Source organism: Rana temporaria, chromosome 9, assembly GCF_905171775.1.
Source record: "Rana temporaria chromosome 9, aRanTem1.1, whole genome shotgun sequence".
Lineage (NCBI taxonomy): Eukaryota > Metazoa > Chordata > Amphibia > Anura > Ranidae > Rana > Rana temporaria.
In genome coordinates, this window is record NC_053497.1 from 37,844,445 (window position 1) to 37,869,963 (window position 25,519).

Below are 25,519 nucleotides of genomic sequence, written 5' to 3' on the forward strand. Positions count from 1 at the left end.
CTGGTGGTCCCCTTGTTAAAGAGGGATTCCAGATTCCGATAAGCCCGCCTTCCGCAGTCCCCCACAACCACCAGGCTAGGGTAAATGATCCCTACTCTTCAATAGCAGAATGTTATTTTTCACATAAGTAATTTTATTCTGCATATGAAAAACTGAGCATGATTTGATCATAAAGAAGGCCAGTTAGCAACGAGCATCTGTAATAATCTAAATCCCAATTTTCGAATTGCTCAGGACATCCACTATAGGGGAATTACATTAAAGGACACATTTAATAATAATAATAAAAATTTGCCTTTGAGAGTGAAGATTTAGATTCTTACTAAATAATGTCTGCGTATGAATTCTGTTCTAAGTTACACCAAGCGAGGTATAAACGATAGCTTATAGTCTATGGGAACATTGGCAAATCCTGTCATTCGTGGAGCAATATCTTCTTCTGTAAATTTAGTCTCGGAGACGAGTGTAAAATTCTGCAAAATGGTTGTCAAGAAGAGAAAGAGCTCCATTCTGGCCAGACCTTCTCCCAGACAAATTCTCTTTCCTGAAACACAGAACAAATTCCAAAATAATGAGCTTGCTCCAAAAAACAACAACTTTATTTTGTAAGAAAATGCAAATTTTATTTTATTCTACTTTTCCCTCATAATTTATACATGGGATTTACCTATGGAAAATGGCATGAAAGCATCACTCTTCTTAAAACTCCCAGATTCATCAAGGAAGTGGCCAGGGTTGAATTTGTCAGGTGTGGAGAACTGAGTGGGATCTCTCAAGACAGTACACAGCAGAGGGAAGACGTCTGTACCCTGGGTCGAAGAATGAGGTTTAAGAAAAGTTCAAATTATTACAGGATGATGATTTAAATATTGCTATTATTAAAAAAAGAAAATATATATTATACTGTATATATATATATATATATATATATATATATATATATATATATATATATATATATATATATATATATATATATATATATATATATATATATATATATATAAATAAATGTATATTTTTTTTATTATTATATAAATATAAAACAAATTATGTTCTTAAAGTGGTATTAAAGCTTTGTTTAAAAAAAATAAAATAACTAACATGTTATACTTACCAGCTGTGTGCAGGGGTTTTGCACAGAGAAGCTTCGATCCTCTTCTTTTTGGGTCCATACCCCACAAGTGCTTCTGGCTCCTCCCCCTCGAACAGTGCCTCCAGAGAAAGCTGCTTGCCTTAGGGGCACCGTTGCGTGCTCACTCCCAAGCAGCTGTTCTATGCATCCATAAGACACATAGAGTTGTGGCTCGGCCCCACCCCCTCGCTCTCTCCTCCTTGGCTCACTAGCTGTGATTGACAGCAGTGGGAGCCAATGGGCTCCCGCTGCTATCTCAGCCAATGAGGAGGTAGTATCCTGGGACAGCCGAGGCTAATGTGAATATTGCTGAATCGGAGGGAGCTCAGGTAAGGATTAGGGGTCTTGGGGGGCACTGTGCACAGAAGATTTTTTACCTTCATGCATAAGATGCATGAATGTAAAAAACCTTTAGCCTTTAGAACCACTTTACTAAATGTACACAGTTTGAATATAAATTGTTTTAATTGTCAAAATATTTGTAATAATTAGACATGTGCACACTGAAATATTTTGTTTCGTAATTTAGTTTTCGTCTGAAAAATAAATGTATTTAGTTACTCTCGAAATTCGTTTTTATTTATTTTGTTTTTCGTTAAAAAAATGCATTCGTCCGAAAATCCAAATTAAGGTTGAATCTGTCATTGAAGGCTTATGGTGTCTGTCAAATGTTCTAAGAAAAAAAAAAAGAAGATTTGACAGAATCTTTAAAAAAAATTTAAAAATGTTTTGACTCTTCATGTCTCTCTATGTCGAATCTTCATGTCTCTCTATGTCGAATCTTCATGTCTCTCTATGTCGAATCTTTTCTCTCTATGTCGACTCTTCTTCATCTCTCTATAATGTTGAATCTTTTCTCTCTATGTCGAATCTTTTCTCTTTATGTAGAATAATATTGGACTAACAGAGTTAAGGCACATTCGACCGCAACGAAAACGAAAATAAAGCATTTGTTTATGTCGGATCTTTCGTTTTTCGTTTTCTGTGCTTTCGTTATCGTTTGTTAAAATGATAACGAAAATACCTGAAATTCGGACGAAAATGCATTCGGATGAAAACGAATGCACATATCTAATAATAATGTTAAACCTCTTTTGTAGTATGCATATCCTCCCTGCCACACTACACAGACAGGATAGTGACACTGATCTTTCCTCGTGTAGATTTTTTGAACTGGATGAAAAGTATCATCTTTGTAGCACTACTGCATGGGTGCTCAACCTGTGGCTCTCCAGCTGTTTCAGAACTACAATTCCCATGAGGCATTGCAAGCTACTGACTGTTACAAGCATGACTCCCAAAGGCAGAGGCATGATGGGACTTGAAGTTCTGCAACAGCTGGAGAGCCACAGGTTGAGCACCCATGCACTACTGCAATTAATTAACATGATTGCCTCGTTAACCTCCCGTAATATTTGTGCTGAGGATTGTGGGTAGATAACATAATATTATGATGTTGTTATGTCGAAATACATACAGTAGATGATTAACTAAAACCATAATTTAATAGCTAGATCTTTTTTTTTATTCTTTCGATTTCTTCTGTCTGAAATGATATGATATAAACATTATTACTTTATACCTTAAAATAGACTACCTATTCTCTTTTCTCTCGTGTTCTCTCTTTCTCTCTCTTTCTCTCTTTCTCTCTCTCTCTCTCTCCGTAGAATGACCTTCTCACTAATTTCCCAACAGAAAGCAAATAAAAGTATTAAGAAATAGTATGTTAAAAAAATAACATAGACTGTAGCCAACTGTGTTCACAAGAAGTACATAATGACAAAATATAATTTCTATGTAAGGGACCTTCTATGCTACATGGATGCACGCCAGAAACAAAATATTTTAAAGCACTTTTACAGACTACATGCAACTGCCCTTACTCCTGCCTGTTCTATGATTGGCTATAGGATATCACCATAGTGGTGATACTCATTTAGTGCTCGTTTGGCCCCTTTTAGCTCTCCTACTAAAGAACAAGAGAATAATGTAAAATTTTAAGTCATTACACTGGCTCTATTTATTTGGTGACTTTTGAACATTATTATTTTTATTATTATTCAGGATTTATATAGCGCCAACAGTTTACGCAGCACTTTACAACAAGGAGGCAAGACAGTACAGTTACAATACAAATCAATATAAGAGGAATCAGAGGGCCCTGCTCGTTGTGTGTGTAGGATAGGCTTCTGCAAAGAGAAGTGTTTTCAGAGATTGTCTAAAGGCTAATAGAGTAAGAGATAACTGGACAGATTGGTGTAAGGTGTTCCATAGGATTGGAGAGGCTCTGGAGAAGTCCTGGAGGTGAGCATGGGAGGAGGTGACGAGGGAGCTAGAGAGCAGGAGGTCTTGAGAAGAACAAAGAGAACAAAGAGAATGAATAGGTTGGTATTTAGAGACTAGGCTGGTGATGTAGCTGGGGGCTAAGTTGTGCATGGCTTTGTAAGAAGTTGTTAGTATTTTGAATTTAATTTGTTGGGTGAGTGGAAGCCAGTGGAGGGATTGACAGAAAGGAGTAGCAGATATGGAGCGGTTGGTAAGGTGGATGAGTCTAGCAGCAGCATTCATGAAGGACTGAAGGGGGGATAACCTATGTAGATGTAAGCCAATGAGAAGTAGCCGAGGCGAGAGATGACCAGGAAGTGAAATAAGAGCTTTGTTTTGTCATTGGTTAGAAAGTGGCGTATTTTGGAGATGTTGTAGAGGTTGAGGTAGCAAGATTTGGACAATGATTGGACGTAGGGCTTAAAGGAGAGTTCAGAGTCCAGGACTACACTGTGCCATCAATTTTGACAGAGAGATCAGGGGAAGGGGCACATGGGGAAGTTTAGAATGTAAGCTCTACGAGAAGGGTCCTCCTGTACCTTTTGTACTGAACTGTACTGTAATTGTGTTGTCCCCTCTATACATTGTAAAACGCTGCGTAAACTTTTGGCGCTATATAAATTGTGTATAATACTAATAATTATAATAATAATAATAAGTTTGGTTTTGAATAGATATATAAATAGATGAATATGTTGTGCTTTAATAACATTCATAATCTTGAATAGAAGTTGTACTACTTGCCTTGGGGATGGTGAATCCTCGGAATGTTGTATCTCTAATGACAGTATGGGGAACATTCATTGGGATGACATCACTGAACCTCTGTATCTCATGGATAACGGCATCCATATAAGGCATTTTGGTCCGGTCCTCAATACTTGGACAGCGGTTCTGACCAATCACTGAGTCGATTTCCTTATGTAACTTATCTATTACGAGAAAAACACATGGCCAAAATCTCAACAATATTAAAGCTTATAACACAGTATACAGTTTTTTAAGTAATATCTGCAACACTACCATATTCCCTAGTAAATTACAGGTCAGCCTACACAAAGCCTGCCCTCCAATGTGTGCAAATTATAACTTTGTTTCCTGGGTATGTTAGAGACCCATAAGAATTAAAGCTGCCCATTGCAACTGAGGGCATTGTTCTAAGTGTGTAAATACAACCACATACGATGCAGTGGGTTATGTCAGTTTTAAGCTTGGACTGACTGCAGAAATCCATATTTCTATTGAAAATGACATCACAGGTTATATGTTTTTGTAAAGTTGGTCCTGGCTGCAGAGGAATGGGAAGCTTCTCTGGGCAACTCTGCAAGTCAGCAATCTCTTCGAAAGTAGAAATATGAACTATCATTAAAAATATATAGGCTAACTGAACTTAAAGTGATTGTAAATGTTATTTAAAAATAAATTAATAAACATGTTATACTTAACTGCTCTGTGCAATGGTTTTGTACAGAGCAACTCTGATCCTCCTCTTCTGGGGTCCCCTGCCAGCACCCCTGGCCCCTCCCCTCTGTCAAGTGCTCCCTTAGCAAGCCCCTTCTTATTGGTAGGCTTGTGTGGGCCCAATCCTGAGTTGCGCTGTGTGTGTCCAACTCCCTCCTTACAGGTTGTGATTGAAAGCAAGGGGAGCCAATGGCTTCCTCTGTTGCCTCCATGGCCAGTGAGAATAGAGGGAGAATGGAGAGAGACACTGTTCTTGGGCACAGCCCTGGTTCAAGATCAGGCTCAGGTAAGTATTTAGGAGGGCTGGGTGGATCCTGATCAGAGAAGGATTTTGTGGAGAATGCATTAACCACTAGACGATAGCAATGATCGCTATACAAATGCCAATGGTCCCAAAAATGTGTCAAAAGTGTCCGAAGTGTCCGCCATAATGTCGCAGTGCCGAAAAAAAAAAACGCTGATCGCCGCCATTACTAGTAAAAAAAATATAATAAAAATGACATAAAAATACCCCCTATTTTGTAAACACTATAACTTTTGCGCAAACCAATCAATAAACGCTTATTGCGAAAAAAAATTTACGAAAAATATGTAGAAGAAAACGTATCGGCCTAAACTGAGGAAAAAAAATGTTTTTTTTATATATTTTTGGGGGATATTTATTATAGCAAAATGTAAAAAATATTCATTTTTTTCAAAATTGTCGCTCTATTTTTGTTTATAGCGCACAAACTAAAAACCGCAGAGGTGATCAAATACCACCAAAAGAAGGCTCTATTTGTGGGAAAAAAAGGACGCCAATTTTGTTTGGGAGCCACGTCGCACGACCGTGCAATTGTCTGTTAAAGCGACGCAGTCCCGAATCGCAAAAAGTACTCTGGTCTTTGGGCAGCAATATGGTCCGGTGGGTAAGTGGTTAAGGTAAAACAATCTCTACCTTTATGACTATTTTAGTGGGCGTAATGAATATGATGTCCCTTCTACACTCTGCCCTACACTTTGCACATGCACAAAACAGGTAGGGTTGATCTTTAAATTTGCCCAAACAAGTAAACTAAATAGCCAGAATTGGGTAGTATACCCACATAAATCTCTGGCTACTACAGCCAGAAAGTATCTACTTAGCGGTGGTATCAGGGCTCAAGTCCTGCGGGAACGCGTGGGAACGGAGTTCCTGCACTTTTTTCACAGCAGGAACGCAGTTCCCTTTGCAGGACTAGAGCAGCTGAGAACAGCCGAGCCGCCCAAGCCAATCCTTCACTAAGCGGCGATGCCCAGCTCGAGTCACTGTCAGGGGCAAGCAAACCTTAGTGATCCCTTATGTTACCGGCTGCCTTTGTGTATATGGATTCATTAGGTAGTGTGCTTTTGTCATTGTTCCCAGGAGACATTACAGAGGTCTGCCACGAGTTATCGCGGGATTTAGAAAGAACTTGCTTCTTTCTAAATCCTGCGATAACTCGCGACAGACCTCCACAATGTCTCCTGGGAACAATGACAAAAGCTCCCAGAAGACATTGCGGCATCGAGAAAGTGGAGGAATACCCGCACACTACCCGATAAATCCATATACAGGAAGCGGCCAGTAACATAAAAAATTACTAAGGTACAGTGGATCGGAAAAAAAAAACCATGCGGTTTAGTAATTATGCATATGAGCGTATCATTTATTTATTTTTTGGTGGGGGAGTGGATCTTGGGTGGGAGTTCCCACACTTTTTTCCCCAGGACTTGACCCCTGGGTGGTATTACTACCGCCACTAAATTAAATTTTCTGGCCTCCCAACGCCCGCTTGTTTCGAATTTGGTGAGTTGGTTCATAATGTTAGGCCCCGTACACACGATAGAATCCATCCGCTGAAAAATCCCAGCAAATGGGTTTCAGCGGATAGATCCTACACTCCAGCGGATCTGTTTCCGCGGATATTTCTCCCCTGGGATGGATTCCAGCAGATCGAATATTTGCTGACATGCCAAACAAATCCATCTGCTGGAATCCATCCCAACGGATGGATCCGCTGGTCTGTATAGACTCACCGGATCCATCCGTCCGAAGGGATCCCCCGCATGCGTCGTAATGATTCGACGCATGCGTGGAATTCCTTATATGACAGCGTCGCGCACGTCGCCGCGTCATAATCGCGGCGACGGCGCGACACGTCATCGCCAGAGGATTTCGGCGCGGATTTCAATGCGATGGTGAGTACACTCCATCGCATTAAAATCTGCTGAAATCCTCGAGAGGATTTATCCGCGGAAACGGTCCGCTGGACCGTATCCGTGGATAAATCCTCCCGTGTGTATGGGGCCTTATGATGATTTGTTGACATTCAGCAGCAGATTGGAAAACTATCATTCACTTTGGGAATAGGACAACAGAGGATTGTCCAGGTGCGGGTCGTTGTGCCTGTGATGGTGGATCATCGGGGAGTCACTCATAACTGATGATGACTTCACATCACTGGAAAATGTGATTACTGTTGAGCATTACTACACTGTTGGACATATTTTTTTTTAATGGTGTCTTGTGTTTAAATACTTTGTTTTATGTGAATTACTAACAAGAGCTACTAAGTACTCAATAATAAATCACGTGGAGAGGGCTTATATCTGGGGGCCTCCTTTTTTTGAAGGAGCCTTCACAATTTCTATAAGCCCCCCTGCAGATCCCCACATCAACCAGGCTAGGCATCCTCCCAAGTTGAGGGCATGTAGTTCAGGAGCACCTCCCTTTCCTGGTCAGTCAGGTTACATCTTCTTCTGCAACTTATGTGATCTAGTATGTGTCCAGAGGGTACGCACACTCACTTCCCATTTTTTCCTGGATACCCAGTCTACGTGCCTGGATTAGGGATTGGGTTGAATTTTCAAGAGGACCACCAGGAATAAAGGATTTGATCGTTCTTACCCTGTATCTCTGGATGTTTAAGGAGAATGAGGAATCCGTGTCTTAGAGTAGTACTGACTGTCTCTGTCCCAGCAAAAAATAAATTAAGGACAGTCAGAACTAAGTTTTTCATATTGAATTCTGATGCAGGGTCTTCATTGTCCTGAAATAGTAAGGGAAAAATATGGCAGTACATTGGAAACACATTGGCCTATGTTCATGGCACTACCCATTCTAGTACATTAGGCCCATTATGCATGGTTTAGACTAGTGGTGGTCAACTCATTTTTTATAGGCCTCAAGTGCAGTCATTGACATATCCAAAGGGCCACACATAATATTCAGTAAATGTGTTTCATGTTAAAAAATTTGTTGGAGACTATAGGAGATATACAGTATTATGTAAAACTGATAGAGAACACTATCCTTTCACATGTTGTGCTCCATACAAATTCCTTCAAAGTTTCTTGTAACACATTTGATAGCTTTCTCCACTGGGTCCACTTTAAAATCATAAACAGAAAAAAACTGACACACTGTTTATAAAAAAGCAGGATAGTGTGGAAGGTGGAATACAAAATATATTTCCTTACTGGCTTGAGTAACTACTCTCTGCAGGACAATACTGGCCAAAGCACCACAGACTGAGTACCAGGGGGTTAGACAGTGGTTCCCACTACTTTCAAACTTCAGATGTTTACAGAGCCTATAATAGTTCAGAAGCTCTTACATCCTAGAGCATAAAAGGCCAAAAGGCTGTGTTAACCACTTAAGCCCCGGACCATTTCGCTGGCCAAAGACCAGAGCACTTTTTGCTATTCAGCACTGCGTCGCTTTAACTGACAATTGCGCGGTCGTGCGACCTGGCTCCCCAACAAAATTGACGTCCTTTTTTTCCCCCACAAATAGAGCTTTCTTTTGGTGGTATTTGATCACCTCTGTGTTTTTTATTTTTTTGCGCTATAAACAAAAATAGAGCGACAATTTTGAAAACAATTCAATATATTTTACTTTTTGCTATAATAAATATCCCCTAAAAATATATAAACAACTATTTTTTCCTCAGTTTAGGCCATTACGTATTCTTCTAGATATGTTTGGTAAAAAAAAAATCACAATAAGCGTATATCGATTGGTTTGTGCAAAAATTATAGTGTCTACAAAATAGGGGATAGAATTATGGCATTTTTATTATTATTTTTTTTTTACTAGTAATGGCGGCGATCTGCAATTTTTATCGTGACTGCGACTTTATGGCGGACACATCGGACACTTTTGACACATTTTTGGGACCATTGTCCTTTTTACAGCGATCAGTGCTATAAAAATGCACTGATTATTGTGAAAATGACACTGGCAGTGAAGGGGTTAAACACTAGGTGGCACTGAAGGGGTTAAGTGTGCCCTAGGGATGTGTTATAACTGTAGGTCGATGGGCTGTGTGTGACACGACATTGATCACCGCTTCCAATTACAAGAAGCTGTGATCACTGTTCTGTCACTAGGAAGACTGGGGAAATGCTTGCATCAGCATTTCCCCGTTCTTCCTCACCGTGACACGATCACAGATATGCCCGCGGACATTGAGTCTGCGGAACCCGCAGTCGGAGTCACAGAGCTTGCGGTGCTCGTGGTCATGGAGCTTGCGGCGTGCGCGGTCGGAGTCACGGAGCTTGCAGCACGTGCGCGTTCACAATGCCACTTCTTAAAGGGGATGTATATATACGTCCTTTTGCGCAGCCGTGCCATTCTGCCAATGTATTTAGTAGTGCGGCGGTCGGCAGGCGGTTAATAAATCAGACCTGCCATGAAAATGTAATGCCTGCTTTACTGACAGTCCCACCCCCCAAAATATCAACAGCTTAAAAATCTAAATTAAGGCTTTTGCAATAAAAATTTTAAATACCTTGGCGCTCATTTCTAATGCCTAATGGTGTCACAGTGCCTCACCACTGCCACCTGGTAACGTTTAAAGCTCAAAATCCCAAAAGACATGCATTTGGCACATTAACGGGGTGCATTCTTATGGGATTTTGGTGAGGAATAATAATATCATCTGTGTCTCCTGGATTTTTTTTACTTTTTTTTATCTTCATTTTAAAGCTTTTGGTATTTTGAAAGTGGTGACTGTCAGTAAAGTGGACCGTTCATTTTTATGGCAGCTCTGCTTTAGGAATGGCTCTATACTGGGCTGGACTTACCATTGGGCTTGACTGGGCTCAAGCCCATGGGCCTTGCCCAAAAGGGGGCCCCCGCCCATTTACATAATTTTTTTTTATTTAAAAAAATAAATAAATAATAATATGCCAGTCATTTAATTTTTAATTTAAAGTGTGTTGATTGGTCTAGCATTTTTACCTGTTCTAGGGACATTGATAATTTTTGTCCTCCATCCAAGTAGACAAACTGTCTTTCTTTTATTATTACCCTTGTGAAGCTTTTTTTTGCAATATTATGCCCGGTGTCTGTCCTTTTGCTGCATGTGGCATGTTACTTTGGCTCCAATTGCTGGATTTGCCCTTTGAATACATTGCACTCTGACTTATGTCAGTGCTTTTTTGAGCCCATGCGCAGTATACATCATGTCCTTCGGGACAACGCTATGTTTACTATTGATGACTACGCGTCATCGTTATGCGACACGGTCGCGATGACATCATTATGCCCGGTCATTCTTCTGAGCATGTGCGGGCATCCAAATGACACTATTTATAATGCAGCGACTACTGATGGAAAGACGTGGCGGCTCGTACGGAGGAATTATATGATCCCTCTCCATTTGACAGGTACAGCGGGAGCTTATTTATCCCCATACATACATTCATTTTATGCTGTTTTGCTTCCCTAGGCATATCCCTTTTAAGTGGGAGAATAGCTTGTGTATGTATCATTTTGTTCTATTTAAAGTAGTGTATAGAAGGTAGGGCCCGAAAGTGACTTAAAGGAACACTAAAGGTTCGTTTTTTATTAGATCAATTGATTGCTGTAAGCTAGAGCATTTAAATATCACTTACCTCATTTTTCCTTTTGACCTCCAAAATACAGTAATCCAGGTTTGAAAATGTCATTTCCTGTCTCTCCTCTTCTTGCTTTCCACCAGCATCTGAGCCGTTTTGCATGGTGGAAAGCAGAATGTGCTCACCCCCTCCCTATGACTACAGCCCTGCGTGAAGATGCTCTCTTATCCCTCACAGGCATGGAGGCTAAGCCTAATGGGAACTGTAGTTCCCATTAGGCCGTGATGTAGCAAGAATGAATGCGCACCGCAAACCAGGAAGTCAGTGAGAATAATGATTCAGGAGTGACGGAGGTGAATAAAAGCTCGATTTCAACAGGTATCAAACTAGTTATAATGCAAAACATTGCTTTTTACTTTATCAGCTACTGTCAGACTTTAATTTAAGAGGAAAATATTTTTGTCTTTACAACCCCTTTAAGCCCAGGGGCCCCCACCACCCTGAGTCCTGCCCTGGCTCTATATACCTGTTGCATTTTAGTTATAAAACAATCAATGTAATCTCTTGGTGAACTTGGGTCCAGTGATGCTTGGTTAATCTTGACCCTCTCGGACACAAATACCAGCAGCCTCTCAAAAATGGGATTGATTCTCTGATGCGGTCCAGGAACGTAATCCATTATCCTTGGGATTATTTCCTGCAGCTAAAAGAAAAAAAGCCTTGCGTTAACAAAGTTTCTTTCAGAATAACTGTTTGCGTTGCCTAAAGGCAGTCAATACATTTACAACCTAAAGTTTAAATTGGCGAATAATAAAATGCTTAGCGGTATATTTATCCATGTTTCATCCAAGACTCTCACAACCTTCACCCAAGATTTACTCATTTTGTAATTGAATCATATGGGGGAAAGGGTGAAATTTGTGTGAATCACATGGCATTTATCAGGGCAGGTTTCCTGATGGTGTAATCAGTGGACCATGCCTACATATGTTTTGTTGAAAAAGTCACTTGTAGTCGCCATTGGAACTGCAGACCCCATACACACTGAGGTGTTTTACAGGTGTTTTTGTGCTACAAATAGCGCCTGAAAAGTGCCTGTAAATTGCCTCTCCTGCAGCCCCAGTGTGAAAGCCTGAGTGCTTTCACACTGGGGCGGTGCTCTTGCAAGACAGGAAAAAAAGTCCTGTAAGCAGCATCTTTGGGGCAGTGCGAGAGCTGTATAAATATGTAATGTGTCAACGGCGCAAAAGTTATATTTATATTTGTTGTATAATGAAGATTTGCTGCAGTACTGCGTACACCTCAAATATTAAAGCGTAAAAAGTATATATGAAAAAATGTGTTAGGCCCCATACACGCGGTCGGACCGAACCGATGAGAATGAACCGAAGTTCAGTTTCATCGGACCAAACCAACCGTGTGTATAGGCCATCGGTCTGTTTTCCTTCGGTCCAAAATGTTAAAACATGCTTCAAAACCGAACCGATGGACCGCTGCCCGATCGGACCAAACCGATGGTTAGTACAGAAAAGCATCGGTTCAAAACCCGCGCATGCTCAGAATCAAGTCGACGCATGCTTGGAAGCATTGAACTTCGTTTTATTCAGCACGTCGTGTGTTTGACGTCACCGCATTCTGACCCGATCAGATTTTGGACTGACGGTGGGTAGGCATATCAGGCCGTACGGCCACTTCAGAGGTGAACCGATGAAAACGGTCAGACGGACCAGTCACATCGGTTTGGTCCGACCGTGTGTACAAGGCCTTACTGCGCCAATCCTACTACCTTATTGTTATGATGGTGAACCCAATGTAATTATACAAAAAACTTTACAATAATGCCATATACCAAAAACCCGTGAGAATGAAAAATAAAAAATAAAAAATGAAGTTTTTGAAATAGTTCGAAACAAGTCCATTAACATAAAGAAAATCCAATAATATAAAGAAAGTCCAACGTTGTTATGCTCGTTGTACAAAAAAATAAGTGACTACTATTCCACAAAAACGTGCCACCGTCACCAACTTCTGAAATGGGCACTAGATTTAAAATACGCCTGTATTTTTTAGGTAAATCTCTCCTCTCCTCGCAGCAAATGCGCAATCTACCTCCACCAATATACTCCAGACAATTCTCTCATAAGGTTCCTGGTTGTTACTATTTATTATAAGACAAGGGACTAATCATAGTGTAGTATGTCCAAACTAGTTTATTATAAAATATAAATATAAGGTCTCACGCACAAAGTTCGGTGCCTCTAGACCGGCACTAAGTCCTTCCAGCAGCGCAGAACGAAAGACGCTCACCAATGTGTGGATCCCTTCCGTGGTCGTGCGTTCCACGCCTCCGTAGCCATGCGGGTCAGCGGCAGGAGGTGACGTATGACGTGTTACATCCAACGTGCTACCCAGAAGTCTCTATGCATTTCGCAATTCACTGTGCGTCGTCAGGTAGCTCAACCGCACCACTCCTCCACCGCCCCTGCCTATTGAATTGAATGAACACAGCTGCCGAAATGCCTGCAAAGCACTTAGGCAGTGGCACTTTTTGGGCGCTATTAACTCTTTCTTTGGCCGCTAGCGGGGGTTAAAAGCTCCATGTTAGCGGCTGAAAAGTGCTGCTAAAATTACGATAAAGCAACGCTAAAACTAGGGATGCTTTACCATCAACGCGGCCAGCGCCTCAGTGTGAAAGCAGCCTAACAGGGTAACAACACAGTGAAGAGACAAACAGTGATCTCACTCTATAACAGGAAGTGCCTAAACAAGCACCTTATTTTATAACATTTTAGTAATTGGACTTATACATACTTTCAGCAGAACTTTGTGTAAAAAAATGAATTTTTGTTCTTAATAAACGTAAGTAGAACCTAAACCCCAAAAATTACCTAACTGGGTTAACTTGCAGAACATGTCATCACTTGGTTCAGCTGAAGCATGGATCTAGACCTAGTTTACAGTTATTGTTCGGGGTGGGGTTGGTAAAAACAGGCAGTTTCACTATTTCTTTGCACCTCCCCCAAGCTGCAGAGTCAGCCTGACATTATGCAAAGCAAAATGTATCTCCTTGTCGTGTTAGGCCTCGTACACATGGACGGACTGTCCGCTGAAAAAGGTTCGCCGGACCGTTTTCAGCGGACAGTCTGCTGCCGGATTTCTGTCTGATGGTTGTACACACCATCAAACAGAAATCCGTGCGGACACGATACATGGTGACGTGGCCGCGCCGTTGCCGCGACGTTTACGCGGCGACGTGCGCGGCCCTGGAAGGTCAATGCTTCCACGCATGCGTCGAATCACTTCGACGCATGCGAGTGCTTTCGGCCGAGCAGACATGTACGGTGAGTCTGTACAGACGACCAAACATGTCCGACGGACAGGCTTCCAGAGGACATGTTTCTTAGTATGCTAAGAAATTTTTGTCTGCTGGAAAACGGTCGGCTGGACAAATGTCCGCTGGAAACCTGTCCGATAGGCCGTACACACGACCGAACATGTCCGCTGAAACTGATCCGCAGACCAGTTTCAGCGGACATGTTCGGTCATGTGTACGGGCCTTAGTGAGTGGTACAGGCTGTTAAAAGTAAACCAATCAAATTAATAGGGCCATGCCAAGCCCACCTCTACAACCAGTTGGGAGACCATATAAGGCCTCCTCACCACCTGTCAAATGTCCCCTGAAAAGCTGTTAGATTAGGCATTGATTTACAAAAGAAGCAGAGACTGCTCATTTAGCAATCTGAAAATTCACTAACATTAATTAATAAGGTGAAGCTTTGTTCAATTTGAATACACAATTGTGGAAGTATAATTAATAAAAAAATGATTTTTGTTTGCACATGATTGAAGTGAACACAATTTCACTTTACATTTACATTGATCCTGGAGTCTGGCTTTAATGCAATGCATGTTAGTTAGGGCCACCTAAGTATCCTGACCAAGACACTGTGCTGCCCTATAATGCATAGTAAAACTGTTTTTGAAAACTGTCTAGAATTGAAATACACATAAATCAGGGTGTCTGTAGTGAACGCAGGTACCTGCCCACAGGTAGAGCTCAAAATCAGGAATGTTTCATTGAATAAGTTAATTAGCTTCAGAAACTTCAGATCTTCATATTCAAAGCGGTTTCCAAAGACAACTGAGCAGATGACATTGGAGATGGCTTGAGCAAGGATATTCCTTGGATCTATGGGCTTTTCTGTGAATAACATGAAATACAAAATGTAATATAAATTGTACAGTAAAACTTGAGTATAAAAACAGGTCAGTGACTATCAATAGAGGAATTAAGAGAATAATACTTTGTATTTATAAAGCTGCAAGCCGGCCTGCTGGACACTTCGGTAGCTCTGCCACCAGTTATAAAACTTAAAAAATAAATGTCTTCTACTAAGGAGCTGAAGGGCCAAGTCATTCTAAGGACAAAGTATGGGCTTCATTTAAAGTAAAATGTGTCTCTTGTCCACATTTCACCTTCTGGTAAAAAGTTTCATGAAAAGGTGAAAAATTATTTTAATTTGAGAACTCAGCAATAAGTCGTTTACAAAGCATGATAAAAAAGTGAAAAACCTCAACACTTTCACAAAAAAGATTAAAATGTCACAAATGACCATACTTCCTAAGAAACTGATAGATTTTAGGTTTGCCCATATATAAACGGATCCCGTGTAAACACATACGTTTGAGGCTTTGAAGCTCTTTAATCAAGCACTGGGCTTCCTCCTGGATTCTCTCCTCGATACTCCTTTTCCCCATCCCAAAATTCCTCAGGGTGGAGAGGGAGAAACGACGGAGCTGTTTCCAGCGTTCCCCGTTACTGAACACAACACCTGCAACACAAATTCAGACAGAATCGCTAATGATCCAATAATAAAAATATATAGACCAGGAGAAAATGGTGCAATACTCTTCAGTTTGTTACTGCCCTCATCCTAATGCCCCGTACACATGATCTGAAATCCCGGCAGTAAAAAGTCCGCCGGGAATCCCGGGGTGAAAACCAAGAACCTGCTTGGTAACTTTCCCCGTGTATACACCAGAGGTTTTCCCATCAGGAAAACTGCGGTGAGAGCTTTGGTTGGGAATCCCGGCCGTGTGTATGCTCCACCGCAGTGTTTCCCCATAGGGAAACTGCCGGAAAAAGACCGCCGGGAATCGTGGCAGGAAAAAATTGAATATGTTCTAATTTTTCCTGCCGCGATTCCCGGCGGTTTTCCTGTTGGGAAAACTGCCATGGAGCATATACAAGGCCAGTTTTCCTGGCCAAAAGCTGTCATGGTAGTTTTCCCGACGGGAAAACTGGTCGTGTGTACAAGGCATCAGTTGAATGACAGCCAACGTCAGTCAAGAAACTTCCTCTGAGGCCAGTCTGTCGTGGACTTTACCAAGGGTACATCATCAAGTTAGCCTGGGCTCTGAATATTACTGCACTGAACGACCCTCACATCTTTCTTACATGAGCACCTTTCAGTACAATACTAATGACTGCCTACCACCCCTACCGGTTTGAGGGTTTGGTAAAAACTGGAGTTATTAGGAGTTACATTTCACAGCTAGATTTCTGTTTGTGATTATTTGCCCATTTGTGATATTCAAGTGGGGACAAAGAAACACCTGGGAAAGTTAGAACTCACTCATGTTGATTTGTTGTGCTTGTACTTGTTGTACTATATTGTACCCTGTGAGTAGGCCCAATCCCTTACTCACCCATGATTAGGATCTAAAGTACTGTGAATAAACAGGAGACAGGAGAGTATCACAGGGGTTCTAGAACTCAGGTTACTCATGAGGGGATGTGCAAATATTTTACCAGCTTGTGTTCTTTGGAGAGATATCTGTTTGTGTATGGCTCGGCTAAGACACAGTCAGGGGATTTATGAAACTAGAAAAAAAAACACTATGCTAAATAAAGATAGGTATAGAAAAGTGCCACAACGTAGAGCCTCTGAGATTAATAGCTGGATTCAGGTAGGGCGGCTTACTTTTGAGGCGGCGTAGCGTATCGCATATACGCTACGCCGCCGTAAGTCAAGAGGCAAGTGCTGTATTCACAAAGCACTTGCCTCCTAAGTTACGGCGGCGTAGCGTCAATGGGCCACCGTAAGCGTGCCTAATTCAAATGAGGATGAGGGGGCGTGTTTTATGTAAATTACTCGTGACCCGACGTGATTGACGTTTTTACGAATGGCGCATGCGCCGTCCGTGGACATATCCCAGTGTGCATTGCTCCAAAGTACGCCGCAAGGACGTATTGGTTTCGACGTGAACGTAAATTACGTCCAGCCCCATTCACGGACGACTTACGCAAACGACGTAAATTTTTCAAATTTCGACGCGGGAACGACGGCCATACTTAACATTGACTAGGCCAGCTATTTGTTCGACTAACTTTATGTTGGGAATCGCCTTACGTAAATGGCGTATCTTTACTGCGACGAGCAAGCGTATGTTCGTGAATCGGCGTATCTCGCTGATTTACGCATTCTAGGCGTAAATCAGCATTCACGCCCCTAGCGCCCGGCGGAACTAGACAACTAGCTAGGTTTAAGTGTATCTCAGTTTGAGAATACACTTAAACATACGACGGCTTAGATTCCGAGTTACGACGGCGTATCTACTGATACGCCGGCGTAACTCTTTGTGAATCTAGCTAATAGTGTCTGAAAAAATACAATTCAATTATCAAAAATTAGAATTTATTACAAAAAATATATATCCAATGAACCAAGTACAATTTATAAAATCATCGATCCTCCACCAATCACCATCCATAGACAACGTTGTCTGGGGACGTCATCCCCCTGAACGTCTGACACTCTTTGCGCCTCTGCATCACCGCCCAGGGGCCACAGTGCGAACGGTTTGCTGTACAGGCATGCGGGCTATTGCATCCAGCGGCTACTCACAAGAATGTCTTGTTCCATGGAGTCACTCCCCACACACAGCAGGCGACAGGTGTTTGGTGTGGTGTGGTCTGCTATGAGGAAAACTACCAGAAATTTACCCCTAGGATTTTTGATTTTTGAATTTTGCCCCTTTTTTTTTCTATAGCTTGTAGGCGGAACATTCGACCGCAAATGTACGATTGCGGCGTCGTACAGTTTAGCTGCTCTATCGAATCTTCTTAGAACATTCGTCAGAAATCATGAGCCTTTAATGACAGATTCAACCCTAATTAATTCAGATTTTCTGACAAATGCATTTTTTAATGAAACAAAATAAATAAAAACAAATTTTGGTAACTAAATAAATTCATTTTTCGGACGAAAACGAAATTCCGAAACAAAATATTTCAGTGTGCACATGTCTACTGTACGAATGGCCATTGCACTTTGTATGCTGTCATTAAAGCAAACGCATACTTATCTATAATCTCTACTAAAAGGTCTGTGGAAGATATTTTGAGGTATTTGTGTTCACCCTCAATTACTACTGTATGAATATGGGACCCCCTCAAAAACAGCTGTGCTGTTTTCTGGTTATGGCCCTGCCACCCCCTCCCAACTTCTTGTCCCCTCAAATCCATGATTTTGTTTTGTTCTTTGACAGCAGTGCAATGATCAATTTTACATTCAAACAGACCCATCCAATCATCATCTTTGCTCAAACTCTGACCCTCCCTTCCAAGGTTCCCCCTTGGGATTGGCTATGCCATCAGGGTGCCGAAGATTTAAAGAGTGCATATCAGCAATTTTCACAGCTTTAAAAGAAAATATGCCCATATAGACTATTCATTGACAGCTATTCTTGCTGGATCCACCTTGTCATCATCGTCATTGGCAGTTTGTTAAAAAAAATATCAAATACTTACCAAACCCATCAAAGATTTTGTCGACTGAATGCATCCTCCCTCTGCCACTGAACTCCTCCCCTTGGTCAACAAGAGCTTCTTTTACTGCTGTGTAACCATTTAGGATTACTATTGGCCGATGGCCAAAATAAAGGGTGTACACTGGGCCATAGCGAGCTCCCACCTATACAGAGAAACAGAAATATGCACATGAGAAGGTTAACAAAGTGCATGCTGTATGACTTTGGAACTTCAGTTTTTTTAGCTTATGGTAAAAAGAATCAATTCCTAATTGTGATGTCCCAAAATGCATTGCTACAATATATTTTAGATTTGATAAATGTATAAGATAAATGTTTCTAACCAAAATTCACACAACTTTTAACCAATATTCACACATTTTCTAATTGAATTTAATGGAAACATTTGTGACTCTTGGGTTAAAGTGTTTGTTAACCATTTAACACAAACACTGCAAAGACCCTCTATTAGAGCCTGGCATAGCCCACTGCATTAGTCTTTTGTAAATACCTATTTAGAATGATTTTCAGGCTGGTCACATGACTCACGGCTGCTGTATACATCCGATATATGGCTTCTGCAAGAGGGGCTGAGAACTCCCTCTGACATCAGCTGGGGAGCCTCTCCTTTAGTAGCCTTGGAAACCGGCCGAGAGTCACGTCACTGGCCTGAAGATCGTGCCAAATCAGTATTTACAATCCTTTTTTTATAAAAGACGAATGCAGCTTGCTATGCCAGGTTAGAAGAGAGGAGCTGGCAGAGATCATTTAGAAGTTTTGATTTTACTAATAGTGGGGGGGGGGGGGTGGAGACGGAGACACACAGACACAGAGATGACAGGCAGAGAGGAACAAAGTTAATCTATTCTACTAAAACCGACTAAAACATTTTAGTCGACTAACTTAATACAATTTTAGTCAACTAAAATACGACTACAACTAAAACAATTGAGATGACTAAAATATGACTAAAACTAAAATGGCATTTAAGTCAAAAAACTAAAATGCGACTAAAACTAAAATGCCATTTTAGTCAAAAGACTAAGGCCCCGTACACACGTCCGAGGAACTCGACGGGCAAAACACATCGTTTTGCCCGTCGAGTTCCTTGTGAAGCCGCCGAGGATCTCGGCGAGCCGAAATTTCCCATTGAACAACGAGGAAATAGAGAACATGTTCTCTATTTCCTCGCCGAGGTCCTCGTCGGCTTCCTCGGCCGAAAGTGTACACACGGCCGGGTTTCTCAGCAGAATTCAGCTCCGACCGAGTTTCTGGCTGAATTCTGCTGAGAAACTCGGTCGTGTGTACGGGGCCTAAGACTAAAACCAAATTGAAATTTGATGTCAAAATTAACACTGGTCTGTAGTGCATGTTCATACCTCAATACCATCAATAATAACATATTCGATTTTTTACTCCGGCAGTATATGAGTTTGGAAATTGTAGAGAAATGCTTAAATAATGCAGCACAATTTAACTACACCCATTTAATTTTAGATGACTAAAATTAGTTTTAGTCGACTAAAATAATTTTAGTCAGCTAAAATTTCCTGGAGATTTAGTTGACTTAATACGACTAAAACACTTTTTTTTTGTTGGGGGGTTAGCAAACACTTTAAAGTTGTGTGTATTTTGGATGAAAACTTGAATACATAGACCACTAAGTGTATTCTTTAGGTTTTTGGGTGCATTTTATGGACTCTTCAATGTCAACAAAATGAATATGAGGAGAAGGAAGATTTCAAATTTTTCTGAAGACAAGTTTTGGTGTTTTTTATATTACTACAGGCAGGGCCGCTGATAGGCCAGTACAGCTGGCCCAGTTGTACCGGGCCCGGCTGGCAGGGGGGCCCGGGCAGCCTCGACAGAACCAATTAATGTTATAAAAAAAAAAAACCTCCACAGCCCTGACCGCTAGTCATCCGTCCACCAGACCTCGCCCCCCCCCCCCCCCCCCCTCCGCTTTCTACATTTTTTTTTTGTGGCTCAGTACCTGCCTGCTTGTTCCGTTCGTAGGCGGCAGCAGGTAGGGACTATTTCCTCTATTTCGGGCGCGGAAGAATATCTCTTCTCTCTCCCGCGCCCGCTCCTCTGCTCTGCTCAGTCTGCAGAATCAAGTTCCGGCCAGCTTGTCCTTCCATGGCGCCACGCGGAGTGATTCTTCTCCCTCCGCGGCGCCAGGGAGAGAGTGAGAGAAGGCAAAACAGCACAGGCAGTTGCAGAAGAAAAAAAAAACACTTTTTGTGACACTCGACTCCAGGCAGCGAATCCAGGAATCCAGGCAGGCAGACGGCACAGAAGCCAGCGCTACTACTACAGTCAAAGAGGAAGTGACTCTGTCCTGGGGCCAGGAATCAGGATAACAGGTATGAATGTACTTGTTTTGGGGGGGGGGGGAAGATCTACTGTCTGCAGGCTCACTCCAATTATTATTTCAGGCCTGGCTACCCCACTGTAGCTGAAAGTAATGACAACAAGTAAAAGTAATCGGCTGTTTTTTTTTAGTCTAGTAAATCTAGTAAATTTTTAACATTACATTCAGCCGAGTTGTCCTAATGACAATCGGCTGTTTTTTTTTTTTCCGTACATACCGTATTTTACCGCCGCTTCCGGGTATGTCTTCTGCGGGACTGGGCATTCCTATCTGATTGACAGGCTTCCGACCGTCGCATACAGCGCGTCACGAGTTGCTGAAAGAAGCCGAACGTCGGTGCGCAGGCCCCGTATAGAGCCGCACCGACGGTCGGCTTCTTTCGGCAACTCATGATGCGCAGTATGCGACGTCGGAAGCCTGTCAATCAGATATGAACGCCCAGTCCCGCAGAAGACATACCCGAAAGCAGCAGTAAAATACGGTATGGACGGAAAAAAAACAGCCGATTGTCATTAGGACAACTCGGCTGAATGTAATGTTAAAAATTTACTAGACTAGACTAGAGTCCCAGAAAACAGGGCCCCAGGCGCAACCTTTAGGGGGGTGACATTCCGTGCCTCCTCCTAATTTTCATTTTCTGTGTCCCCGATCTCACCCGCCATGTTTGGTGTCCGGTGCCCTGTGATTGGGCGTATGGGGGTCATGTGTGGCATGGGGCTGGCCTGTCTGGGATCGTCTAGAAGTCCCGCCTCCGCACATGACCGCTATACGCCCAATCACAGTGCGATGGGAAATACGGAGCCGCCGGAGCTGCGGTCTTCCCCTCCGCCTGTCTCTCTGCTCTGTGTCCCTCGGCGGCAGTGTGTCCCTCGGCGGCAGAGGGGCAGGGCAACTCGGTTCTAAGAGATGGGAGCATGGATGATGGAGGTGCAGTCTTACACCATGGAGCGGGCTGCAGGTGGATGGCGCAGGCGGGCAGTCGGGACAGAGGTAAGGAGGACGGATTTGAACCGAGCTGTGGGGAGGGGGGGTGTGAGTAGTGCAGGAAGTAGGACGCTTACTGTAGGAGTCAGGGGGGTCAGCGTCTGTGTCAGGTGGGGGTCAGCGTAATGTGAGTAGTGCAGAAAGTAGGAGTCAGGTGGATCAGTGTGTGTGTCAGGGGGTCAGATAGATCACATGTGTTCAAAACATGGAAAGAGTGCAGCGCTATGTGGTTAAAATCATGTGTGAAATAAATGTTATACCTTGAAAAGGCGGGGTCTGGGGAGGGGCCAAGGGCGGGGCCAGGGGTGTGGCTGAAAGAGGGATCAGGGGTGGAGCTGAAGGGGGCCCCGTCAGGTATGCTGTACGGGGCCCCATGATTTCTATCAACGGCCCTGACTACAGGTAGATGGCTCAGAGAACTATGAAGAAAGAAAAGGGATGTGAATGTACAATGTATATGTAAAGCGCTGCGTAAATTGACGGTGCTATATAAGTACCTTAAATAATAATAATAATACTTTCTATTTATACATTAATTTAAAGGTGGGTGATTTCAATCATTGTTTTCCTATTTTACTTTATGTGGTGGTGAGTGAGTAAAGGATAGATTGACTCATATCCCCACATTATCTTGTGAGAGAAGGCAAAATTTGGAAGTTTCACTGCTGATTCTGATTAGTATAAGGTACTATTTGTACTATAACCTGTACAACTAATATGCCAAGCTAATATCTATAGGGCATTTTAAGTTTTACGTATCTTGAGCTGTGACCATGGCAAGTAGTACCCAACCACCATTAATTCTCCTCACATTTTTTTTTTTTCTTAAATATTTTATTGAGAAAATATTTTTACAGATAACACAGAAATATCAACAAGAATACTAGAAAAACACAAAGACCAAGGATCTCCGGCTCTACATGAGATACAGTTACAGTAAATGTTATGCAATCGTGGTAAGGCCCAAACAGTATTCTCAGTATACAATATAAACAGCATCACCTCATGTAACAAGAGAGATATACATCAAGCTATCGGTGAAGGATCATGCCAGTGTGGATGTATTCGGATGCTTTGGGATCCTTTAATAAAAAATGGCAAATCAGGGCCTTTGCCGCAGTAGATCAGAGCCTATGTTTCAATTTCTATATCTATCTCTAAAGATCTGCGTACTCTGGAGAGGATGGATGAAAGGGTCAACAAAAGGCAGACCCGTCCTTCCATAGTCTCCATTCATCAGAGTCACATATGAAAGGGAGAGAAGAGGGAAAGAGGGGGAGGACCAGAGGGGGAGTAGAGAAGGAATAAGGTAAAAAAAAAGGGGGGGAGGGGGACAAGGAAAAGAGAATCTCGAATGTCTGAAGAAGGGGTGGGGGAACCACCAGCTACCCCCTCCGTCTATTTGGTTTTGGAAGAAGAACAACAAACTAACGATACCGCATACCAGTCACTATTCAGACAGAACTTTGTTGCAGACTCCCAATCAACCAGTATTCTGTAAGAGATTTTGGTTTTCCGCAGAGTTCCGAAATTTTCTCCTCACATTCTCTATACTGCTTTATGGCACCAGTCTCATATTCTCCTACAAGGCCGTTTGAACGCCACTAATATGTATGACCTACAGTGTGGATGTACCACATCAATAGAAATACCGTACAAATGTATGATAGATTAAAAAAATGAAATAGATTGCTAACCTCCATAAGAGATTTTACCATCTCCCCTCTTTTGATCTGCAGCAGGTTTCCAACCAAGGGTAGAGGAGTTGGTCCTGGTGGTAAATTCCTTCTTCTGTATAATTTGTCCCATGTAGAGTAAACGACAAGACATGAGATCAACATAGCCAAGATCAGGGTTCCGAGTGCAGTCAGATCCATCTTGTTGCCAGTTGGTCAACAAGTATACTATGGGAATCTCTCTATATATACAGAGAATCTGGGGGTTCATCAAACACTTTAGGTAACATTCACAGGAATCTTAATTCTATTATTAAACAATTTTGCCTATAGAAGAAGTAATTTCATAGCAGGCCCTTGTTGTAAATTGAAAGAGAGGATTTTAACAGGACACAGAGCTCATATCAAGTATCACCAACCATTTATTGTGATCTCTTTAAACCCTTAATCCTAATCCATATTAAGCATACCCGTGCCATGCACTGAAACCTGAGCCAAAGTCTGTGAGTTTGTTTAGTTGGATATCCAAAGCTGGGATATATGTGATTGCGTGAGACCAATTTCTATAGCCCTATATATTTGTTATCATTTACTGTGTTGTGCTGCAAGTATGTGTTCAAAGATACACCATGTACTGTACACAGTGACAATGAGTTTTCTTTTTCGAGGTCCACACAAAAGGTAAACCTCCACTTTTCGGAACCTTCCCTCCCTCTGGTGTCACATTTGGCACCTTTCAGGGGGGAGGGGGTGCAGATACCTGTATAATACAAGTATATGCACCCACTTCCGAGGATAGACTCCCGCGGGAGTCACGTCCATTCCCGTCTTCCCCCGCTGTCTTCTGGGAAACACACTGGTCCCAGGAGACAGCGGGGACCAGGAGGACAGGCCTCGCCGCTCGCGTATGTGCAGTAGGGACCCGGGCAGTAAAGCCGCAACGCTTCACTTCCTGATTCCCTCACCGAGGATGGCGGCGGGGGCAGCCGAGAGACAAGCGATTGCTCGGCCTCGGCTGCCGACATTGTGGCCGCACTGGACAGGTAAGTGTCCATTTATTAAAAGCCAGCAGCTGCAGTATTTGTAGCTACTGGCTTTTAAAAAAAAAATGGGTGGACCTCCGCTTTAATATTAGGTCTATTCTCTTTAAATATCCCCTACTTGCTGTTAAAGCTGTCAGTATCTTCTACACACACAATTCACCCCCTGTCTACACCACCACTCTAAAAAATCATGTTATTGGTGCTCACCATTGGGACTGACCCAAAAACCTATATTATTTCCTTTTAAAATGCATAAAACCTGTGTAGCACTACCCCCGGAAGAGCTGTTGGTTGTTTTGGGTGGCACATTTACCTTGTGGCTCTTCCAAATTCCTAGGGGTGCATGATGCATTTAGTAGAAGTAAAGGAATGTCCGCAACAGGTGCTCTTTGCTGTGATCTTTATTACCCAGACGGGTAAAAATAATAAAACTTTTGGTGAGGAAAGTAAAGTTGAAGGAAGAAAGGAGAATAGCAAATTCAGGCGTAGTGATAGGGAAACAGTCCTGCTCCCAAACGTAACACTTCTCTGCACCACTCCTGCTTGAGTGCAATTAGCGTACCCGGACAGGCCTCTCTCACTGACCTGGCAGCTGGAGTATCACTCGAACCTTTGTAGGATAAAGTCTCTGCCAAAGACCCTCCTTAGAGAACTTGAACTTGAGGAAAAGTCTCTGCCACAGACCCTCCTTGGTGAACGTGAGGGAGACACCTCTGCCACAGGCCCTCTCTGATGGTAGTTACAGAGGAAATCCTCCTTAGGTGAATTACGCCTGGATCTCCTTCAACTTGTCGCCCAGGTACCAACTGACAGGTGATCAATCCTTCAGTGTCCGGCTACCTTGATCCCCGGTGGTTTGTCGAGG

General features: G+C 42.4%; 1 protein-coding gene across 1 annotated transcript; it reads right to left on the reverse strand.

The window, feature by feature from the left end:
* LOC120913330 (cytochrome P450 2G1-like) lies at window positions 1-24,298 on the reverse strand. The gene is made up of 9 exons (XM_040323201.1): window positions 23,633-24,298; window positions 18,579-18,741; window positions 15,448-15,597; window positions 14,806-14,966; window positions 11,292-11,468; window positions 7,830-7,971; window positions 4,205-4,392; window positions 668-809; window positions 1-544 (listed from the first exon to the last, which is right to left on the reverse strand). Exons 1-9 carry the CDS (start codon window positions 23,810-23,812, stop codon window positions 357-359), a joined length of 1,491 nt encoding a protein of 496 aa, XP_040179135.1. The 5' UTR covers window positions 23,813-24,298; the 3' UTR covers window positions 1-356.
* Between the last annotated feature and the right edge of the window lie 1,221 nt (window positions 24,299-25,519).